The sequence below is a fragment of the Nicotiana tabacum genome, chromosome 12 (assembly GCF_000715075.1).
Source record: "Nicotiana tabacum cultivar K326 chromosome 12, ASM71507v2, whole genome shotgun sequence".
Taxonomy (NCBI): Eukaryota; Viridiplantae; Streptophyta; class Magnoliopsida; order Solanales; family Solanaceae; genus Nicotiana; species Nicotiana tabacum.
In genome coordinates, this window is record NC_134091.1 from 41,189,569 (window position 1) to 41,199,585 (window position 10,017).

General features: G+C 37.1%; 1 protein-coding gene across 1 annotated transcript; it reads right to left on the reverse strand.

Annotated features, from left to right (window-relative positions):
• Positions 1 to 230: 230 nt before the first annotated feature.
• LOC142167116 (uncharacterized) lies at positions 231 to 674 on the reverse strand. The gene has a single exon (XM_075227272.1). It carries the CDS (start codon positions 672 to 674, stop codon positions 231 to 233), a length of 444 nt encoding a protein of 147 aa, XP_075083373.1.
• Positions 675 to 10,017: the final 9,343 nt, after the last annotated feature.

Genomic DNA, 10,017 nt, shown 5'->3' on the forward strand with positions numbered 1-10,017 from the left:
TTCCCATTAGGAACTTGCCATCGAGCCAAATATTATCTAATCACCCCGTATTGGTTTATCATTTCAATACCTTGTCATTTGAAGGTCTTACCCTTGCCAATGATGTTCCTTTCATAGTATGCTTTCCGTTGCTGCCTCGTTAAAAAACTTGCCAGAAAAATCTGATTGGGACAAAAACTGGTCGAAGAAAAAAAGAGTGTAGCACATACTTTCAGTATATGTAAGACCCATCAGCTATAATACCTTTTGAGGTGAGTCACATTCCAATTACTGGGCAATTTAACTCCATCTTGATTCTCTAGCTCGTATGACCATTTACCGGTGACAATTGAAACCCGGTAGGGGCTTTCCCACGTCGGACCCAGCTTTCCAACGTTGATTTCCCGAGTGTTCTGAGTCATTTTCCTCAAAACCAAGTCTTCTACTTTAAAGTAGCAGAGATCGGCACTCCAGTTATAGTATCTTTCCATCCTTTGCTTTTGAGCCACCATCCTCACAAGTGCCAAGTCCCTACGTTCATCGAGCAGTTCCAGCTTCACTAGCAACGCCTCATTATTTGCTTCTTCATCTGTTTGGGAGAATCGTAAGGTTGGTTCTCCTACTTCCACCGGAATCAGAGCTTCCGCACCGTATACGAGAGAGAAATGTGTCTCTCCTGTGCTTAATTTTCCCATCGTCCAGTACACCCATAGTACGCCTGGTAATTCTTCGGGCCACTTTCCTTTAGCTACTTCTAACCTCTTTTGAGGTTTTGGATAATCACCTTATTGGTCGACTCCGCCAAACCCATTAGCGCTCGGATGATATGGTGAGGATGTAATTCTTTTGATTTTCAGGTCTTCAAGAAATTTTATGACTTTGGAGCCTATGAACTGTGGTCCACTATCATAAGCAATTTCTTTCGGTATTCTGAATCTGCATATTATGTGTTCCTACAGGAAGTCGATCACTTCGCGCTCACCGATTTTTTGGTAAGGACATGCTTCAACCCATTTAATGAAGTAGTCAATTAAAATTAAAAGCAAACTTACCTTTCATGGACCCCGTGGCAGCGGACCAACTATATGCATCCCCTATTTTATGAATGGCCATGGGGACAGTACCGAATGCAAAAGTTCTGGCGGTTGGTGCACTAACTGTGCATGGCGCTGACACTTGTTGCATTTCTGAATGAACGCTTTTGCGTCTTGCTCCATCCGGGGCTAGTAGTATCCTGCCCTAATCAACTATAGCACCAACGAATCTGCACCAGAATAGTTCTCACAAATTCCCTCATACACCTCTCTCATCACGTAGTCCGCCTCTGAGGCTCCTAAACATCGGGCCAACGGGCCTTGGTACAATCTCTATATAATTGTCCACTCATAAGGCTGTAGCGAGCCGCTTTGGTGCATAGTGCCCGAGATGCCTTCGGGTCTTCGGGTAACTTGATGTGCCGAAGATACTAAATGAACTCATTCTTCCAGTCCCAGACTAGGTTGGTTGTATTTACTTCACAATAACCGTCCACATTTAGTACTGAATGCAGAAGTTGAACGACAGTACCGCAGTCAGATATTTTCCTCTCTGTAGATGACTCCAAATTAGCCAATGCATCTACTTACATATTCTCTTCTCTCATAATGTGTGTGATTGACTATTCCCCGAACCGTGCAAGCAATGCATGGACTTTATTCACATACTGCTACATGTGTTCCTCATTTGTGTCGAAAATCCCGTATACTTGGTTTGCTACCAGCTGAGAATCACATTTAACTCTATGACCACGGAGCAAAGTCCTCGGGCCAGCTCGAGTCCTGCAACCAAAGCCTCACACTCGACTTCATTGTTAGTTAACAGAACATTTTTTTATAGCTTGCCTCAGGGTTTCCCCCGAGGGCGTGATTAGGACCACCTCGAGCCCGGACCTTTTTCACATTGGAAGCCATGTCCGTGAAGAAGGTCCAAACTCCTGATGTCGTTTTCAACACCAGCGCCGCTTCTTTAGCAACCAGCGGCAATAACCCGGGACTGAACTCGGCCACAAAGTCGGCCAAAACTTGTGATTTGATAGCAGTCCTATTCTTGTATTCAATATCGAACTCACTAATTTCGACTGCCCATTTGGCCAACCGGCATGACAATTCAAGTTTGTGAAGAACATTTCACAAGGGGAAGGTTGTCATAACGGCTATCGGGCACTAAAAATAAGGCCTAAGCTTTCGAGAGGCGACTACGAGAGCTAAGGCCAACTTTTTGAGGTGCGGATAATGAGTCTCCGCTCCTGACAAAATTTTGCTAACATAATAGACAGGAAATTGCATACATTTGTCCTCCGGGACTAGAATAACACTTACCGCTACCTCTGAGACCGCTAGGTATATTAGAACATGTTCACTTTCTCCCGATCTTGCTATTAGCGAGGGGCTTGATAGATAACGTTTCAGGTCTTTCAAGGCATACTGACATTCCAGAGTCCATTCGAAATTGTTCCTTTTATTCAGAAGTGATGACATTTTCCGAGGATCGAGAGATGAACCAGCTTAAAGTAGCTAATCTTCTGGTTAGCCTCTGTACTTCTTTTACACTTGTTAACTGGTTCGGGATGTCTTCGATGGCTTTGACTTTATCAGGATTTAGCTCGATCCCTCTATGTGAGACCAAGAAACCCAAGACCTTACCGGAGCCAACCCCAAATGCACATTTTTTCGGGTTGAGCTTCATGTTATGATTTCTCAAGATATCGAAAGTCTCTTGGAGGTGCTTTAAATGATCATCTGCATTCAAAAACTTTACCAACATGTCACCTATGTATACTTTCATTGTTTTACCTATTTGCTTTTTCGAATATCGTGTTCACGAGCCTTTGATAAGTGGCTCCGGCGTTTTTAAGCCCGAAGGGCATCACATTATAACAATACGTGCCAACGTTCATTATGAACTGAGTTTTTTTCTGGTCCTCCACGTTCATCTTGATTTGATTGTACCAGGAATAAGCATCGAGGAAACTCATTAACTCGTTCCCGCCCATTACATCAATCATTTGATCAATGTTTGGCAATTGAAACGAGTCTTTAGGGCACGCCTTATTCAAGTCTATGTAATCTGCGCACATTCTAAACTTGTTATTCTTTTTCGGAACCACAACTAATTAGCTAACCATTCAGGATACTTTACCTCCTGGATTGAACCGATGTCAAGTAGTCGAGTTACCTCTTCCTTAACAAACATGTTTCTGACCTCGGTTATTGGGTGTTTATTTTGCCTTACCGGAGGGAAGATTGGGTCCAGGCTCAGCTTGTGCACGACCACCTCAAGTGGGATACTTGTCATATCTGAGTGCGACCATAGAAAACAATTAATGTTAGATTTAAGAAAATTAATAAATCCTGACCTGAGTTCGGGATTGAGTCATGCTCCCAAGTGAAACTTCCTCTCCAAGAATTCTTCGAACAAAGCCACTTGCTCGAGTTCTTCTGTCATGGATTTGGCCGCGTCTGTCTCTTCCGATAGGTGAAAGTATCTCAGTACCTGGTGGGGTTCCGACGACTCCTCGCCCTTTTCATCTTCACTTGGCACAAGAGCAAGCATCGGTTCTTGTAATTTCTATTTATTGGGATCCTTCACTTTATTGCTGGAAATCGACACTGTATTCACTTCGCTTGCTAACGATTGATCTCCTCTTATCTGTTTGATTCTCTCTGGGTAGGGAATTTCAGCAGTTAGTTATATATTTATGGTATGAACTTCATCTCATGTAACTATGGCCTTCCGAGGATTATGTTGTAGCCCATGTCGTGGTCCACCACTTCAAATAAGCTAGTCTTTGTTACCTTTTCGGTGTTCGTGGGAAGCAGAATCTCTCCTCGGGTTGTCACACTTGCCAAGTTGAACCCGACGAGGATCTTTGTTGCCCGAATGATGATGCCGATTAATTTTGCTTGTTCCAGCACTCTCCATTGAATGATGTTGGTTGAGCTTCCTGGGTGAACCAAAACACGCTTAATCTTGAAATCTAGGACATTAAGAGATATTACCAGGACGTCATAATGTGGCAGAAAAAGTCCGTCGGCATCTTCTTCTTTGAAGGTGAGTCATCTTAGGCGACTTCCCAGAGTCTCTTGTTGTGGGTCACTGATGCCTTTGTCTACTTGGCCGCCGAGAAGGTTATACCATTGATTTCATTCTTTTCGAAAAACATGTTTATAGTCAACTGAGGAGGGTCTTCTCTTATCTTCTAAGGTTCTACGTTGTCCCGGCTGTGGCGGAAATTGTTCTTGGCTCGGTCGCTCAAGAGCTCCCTGAGATAGCTAATTTTTAACAGTGTTGCCACTTCCTCACGCAGATGCCGACAATCCCCAGTTCTATGGTCGTGAGTCCCATGATACTCACACCATAAGTTAGGATCCCTCTGGGTGGGATCAGATCTGATTGGCTTCAAAAATCGTGTTTCTTTGATTTTCCCCATTGCTCGTACCAACTCTATTACACTGATGTTGAAATTGTAATTTGACAACATGGTATATATGGAATCTTGGGTCCCTGATACCTTTTTTTCTTGAACGATCTGTTGTTCAGGCCACAATCAGTTCTTCTTTCAGGAGCGAACCTATCCGAGGACCTAAACCCTTTACTGCAGCGTCTCTTGACTCCCTCGTAAGGCAAGAAACGACCTTTAGAAGATCGTCGGTCTGCATCAAAATCATCCTTGAACTTATCCCGGTTCTTGTCTCAATCCCGCCCTTGGTTGATGTCAGTAACCCGAGCTGATCATCTTCAATCCTTATTTTTGACTCATAGCGATTATGGACATCCTCCCATGCGATCGCTTGGAATTCGAGCAAGCTTTCATTCAACTTTGGGAAAGCGTTGAAGCTCCTTGAGTTCAATTCAAAACCTTTGTGAACGCCTCCGCTGCCCATTCATCCGGTACGACCAGTAGCAACATCCTCTCTTTCTAGAATCTAATTAGGAACTCTCGCAGCAATTCGTACTCACCTTATGCGATCCTGAATATGTCTGCCTTCCTGGCTTAGACCTTTCTGGCCCCGCCATAGGCCTTAATAAATGAATTTGCAAGCATTTCAAAATATTCAATTGAATGCTCGGGTAAAAGCGAATACCATGTCAAGACCCCATTCAATAGGGCTTCTCCCAACTTTTTCAGTAGAACCGATTCAATCTCATGTTGAGCCAAATTGTTCCCTTTCACAGCCGTTGTATAAGTTGTGATGTGCTCCTGAGGGTCCGAAGTTCCATAATATTTTGGTATGTACGCCATCTTGAATCTCTTTTGGATTAATTGCGGCGCTGCGCTCGGTTTGAACGGCAACTGAGTATATTTTTTCGAATTCGGCCCCCTCAAAACTGGTGGTGCACCCGAAATCTGATCCATTCGATCGTTACACTCCTTCGCGTTCTGGTCCACCCGTTCGTTAATCTCTCTCATGAATATCATGAGTTCGGTTTTGAAAGGATCATTACCGTTATCATTATCGGATACGGTACCGGTCCCTCCCCCTCCCGGCACCATCGAAGTAGACCTCACCCTCATGGTATTGCTATCAACTCTTTGAGCTGTCTAATTTGCAGGGATGCCGGGAGGAGCTGGGCCTCTTCCATTTGCGTTATTGGAAGCGCCTGACAACGCTTGCTTCAATTCCGTCATGTTCCGATCCTACCTTGAGAGGTGGCCCATGATGGCTTTCTATTTCTCTCTCAAGATCCTTACTGTTTTCTCTATGTATTCATCTTCCGAGTCATTGGGAGTTGGCTCCCGTACATGTTGGGGGTATTGTCCCCCACGGTCCGGGGTTGCCTCATCCCCCTTGTTGTGTGTGTCGCTGATTGAATTTTCGTGTCGAGGTAGATTTTTATGTACCTCAACATTGTGTGCGATGTTAACATCGTTAGCTGGCATTTTCGCATTTTTGCTAAGAAATAAAGAATCAAACAAGTTAGTAATAAACGCAAGGATCAACTCAATTACGCAAATGTCTAAGCCCCACGGTGGGTACCAAACTATTTATCTGTAATTCAGTGCAGTTGAATTTGTTACGTGGTTTATAGATAACGAACTGATTTGATCCAAACTAATAAATAAACTAGATTAAAAATAAGACTTAGCAATTAAAATCGAAAGAAATAACAAGCCTGGTTTTGGGAGCAATGCCTCCGAGGACAGAAATAAGAACAATGTAAAACAACAAGTAAAGATATTTTATTTAGCTTGAGAATGGAATATAGCATAAGTTTTGCCAAGGATTTCGTGTGTTACAATGACTGTTGAGCCTACTATTTATAGCTGCACCTGGGGAAACAAGATCATAGGATCAAGACCCTCTTAAATGACAATAAATGGGCCATTGATGTTTATGTAACGACATGCCATTAATGCAAATATTCTCTGCAACAACTGGCCATTTAATGCCAAGGAATATTCTTCATTGAATTCTATCCGATGACAAGCATTTGATCTACTCATGTTGATCATGCTCCCTTCGGGGTCTATCCGATGTCAATCGCAGTTGTTGCTCCCGGTACTGGTTATTAGCAAAATATCGTTCGCCTTTTTTACTCTATAAAAATATAGTTCAAACTATACAAAATAGTCATTTGGTTATTTCTCAAATATTGGTAATATGAATTGTCATTTAATATTTCCTAATATTTAGGAATTCGAGATCAATTAGATTTTGTGTATTAAAATCTTTCTTATTTGAAAAAATCTTTTACATAATAATTTGTAAAAGAAAAATCAATATATTTTGTAAAGTGTTTCAAAAACGTCGTTTACATAAACTTTGAAGCACTTTACTGGAGGGTACGTTTTTTTGTCATAAACTTCAACAATTAATTCTAAAAAAAGTTAGGTAATCTAGGTAAAAGTTTTAAGTAATTTCAGTTCCTTTTGAAAAAGATTAACCGATTACTTCTTTATAAGAAAAGGATTATTTTTTTATAATTATGTTAGGAAAAAAAATCATTAATTCCTTATAAATATTTAGGTAAACTTTTCGTGCACTTTAGGTTTACGAATATGTTTTTTGGGTAAAATTCTCAAGCAATTTTACATCCTTTTAGGCTTAGGAATATGTATGTATTCCTAATATTTAAAACTTTAAATTTATTAAAATGTTATCGTTTATAAAGCCCCTCATTAACTATATAATGTAAGATGATTATAATTTCTTACATCTTTTGTTCATAATTCCTTCTTTTTTTGTTACTAAGAGACACAAAAGCATTGTCATTGAATTTTATAAGCATACCTTTCCATATTTTTAGTATTATTTAACATAAATCCCTATAGGTATCCAATATGAATTCATAGCCCTTCTCCGTTTTTAGGATTTCTTTTAATTCCTTTAAATTAGAGGTTTTTGTCTTTCTTCATTAAACATAAAATGTAAATTCAATATTCAAGCTAATTTTGTTTAAACAATTTCAAGCTTAAATTTTATAACTTATAGAAATTGGTCTTGTGGGAAGAAATTTGAATTTGGAACAAGAATCGAGACTATACAAGCAGTATTATTCACGGAGATAACTGGAGTTTCTCCTCTTCTTTAGTGGTAAGAACACTCTCCCGCTCTTTTCTTGGTAAATCTCACATTTATAATTCATGCTAAATAAAATTATGATACGAAATATTATGTACTTTGCCTAATAGGGGAGTTTGAAATCAATTAAAATTTTAATGATATTGTTGGATAAACTTTTCCTTTCCTTATTGCACTGAGACTATAAACTATAATTAATTTTGACGATCATATTCGTAGGCTCAAAATCAATGGTTATGCAAGTTACGCTAGAGTGCAACTTTGTCTTTCAGGTCCGCTTTTATTTTTTCTGTATCAAGACATGAAGACTACATTTGACAATTCTAAAAAAAGTTTAAATATTTCTTATATTTCTACTTTTCAAACTGACGTTTCGAATAAACTAAAATTATATATTATTTTGATTTATGTTTTCTATGAATATTTTTTTCTCGAATTTTATACTATTAGTTTGCTATCAGCGCTCCTTTCATATTTTTTATTGCTATCAGACCTCAGATTTAGTTTCTCTAAATAGATTGTGTTGTTATTACTTGCTATAGGTATTTCTTTCATATTCTTTATTGCTATCTTTAATTTATTTTTCTAATATATTGTCTTGCTATGAATTGCTATCAATGCTTCTTCCATCTTCTTTAGCCGAGAGTCTATCAGAAACAGTCTATCTGCCCTCCATGGTAAGGGTAAGGCTACGTACATCCTATCCTCCCCATACCACACTTGTGAAATTTCACTGGGCTGTTGTTGTTGTTCTTGATATTAATATTTGCATTATATATCAACGTGGTTATTATGTTCTTCATTTATATTTTTCATTTTCTGTAAAATTACTCTATTGAATTCTTTTGTTCCTTTTACAATTTTAAATCAATTGTTACAATTAAATAGTTTATTAGCTTAAGATTTTTTTTTTCATAGTTTCTTTGATTAAATATTTTACATGGTAATTTGTTCTTATTATTATAAAGTAAACTCGTTAATGATTAAACGATAGAGAGTCATTATTTTTGTTATAGCATTAACTAAATAATTTGACTGTTTAGGACCGACAACATCGTCTATGAAAGAGAAATTAGGTTAGATTCAACAATATACTAACATGTTATTATCTCATATAATAAAGTACCTATAATTATAAATAATATATAACTAACTTAACTTAATTATTTATTATCTTTGCAAGTTCAGAAAATATTCAAGTACTACACTTATGCAACCACGTTTATTTTTGTAATTAAAGTGACAGTTATTTTAAGAATCTTATTTTAATATCATTTGATATTTTACATAATTAATTTTTTTTATATAAGTTTTAATTGACTGATGTTGCATGCACGTGCAACGCACGTATATTAAAACTAGTACTATATTAAAAGTATGAAGAACCTAAGCGAAATGTCGTTCGTCTTTTTTGCCCTTTAAAAATATGACTTCACACTAGACAATATAGTCATTTACTTATTTTTTTAATTTTTAGGACTTGGTAATCAAATAAAATTTGTCTTATTAAATCATTAATAATTTGATTTTCATTCGTCTACTACTATTGCATGCATGATATTCAATTTATTATATTCATTATTTTCCTTATCAAATTTTACTTCGTCAAGAATTTTGTCCAACTCATTATCACGTAAACTAGGTTTATGTTGGAACAATTTCTTAAAACCTCTTTGCTTGTGGGATTATGTTAGAAACAGATTCTTAAAACTTCTTTGCCTATCTAAAAAACATACAATAATTTTGCAACATAAAGATGTTAGTCTTAAGATACAAAGGCTAAATATAGTTAAGATTTGCTATGACTTGATGATCACAAAAAATGGACTAATAAGAGAAAGAACAAGAGAAAACATGCTAATTAATCTCATGATTATTAGTTTACCTATTTCACCATTCATGAGCCAATTTTCGAACCAACAAGTACATAAAATAACAACATTATATATATTGATCATTTTACTATTTAAAAACAGAATATGACTGAATAAAATAATAATTACTAAATACTTAAAATTTGGTATGAGCTAGCGTTAACTATTCGAATAAACAAGAAAAAGGTATTTTCTAATGTGAGAATAAATAATTTAAATTTTGAATTAATTAATTATTAAAATAATATAAGTCAATACTTTTATTAATTCATCATATATATAAAATTATTTTCCAAGTTTACACAATAGACTACATAAATTGTGCCCTTAAAGTATAATATGAAGAGCTAAATTATTTAAATTGCTATTCATTTAACTAAATCAATATTCTTCACTTACCTAACATTTTTTTAAGCTTTCCTTTTTTTAAAAAACTCAAATGTACATTTTAAAGAAAATATCTATGATTTTAGAAAAAGTTTATACTTATTGAATTAGGTACACGCGCAACGCGCGTAGCCTAATACTAGTTATATTAAAAATACGAAGGCCCTTAGCGAAATATCGTTCTTCTTTTTTACCCATTTAAAGATAGATTTTAT

Coding starts and splice junctions, on each gene's coding strand:
- LOC142167116 (XM_075227272.1), bottom strand. CDS start 674: ATGGGAAAATTAAGCACAGGAGAGACACATTTCTCTCTCGTATACGGT.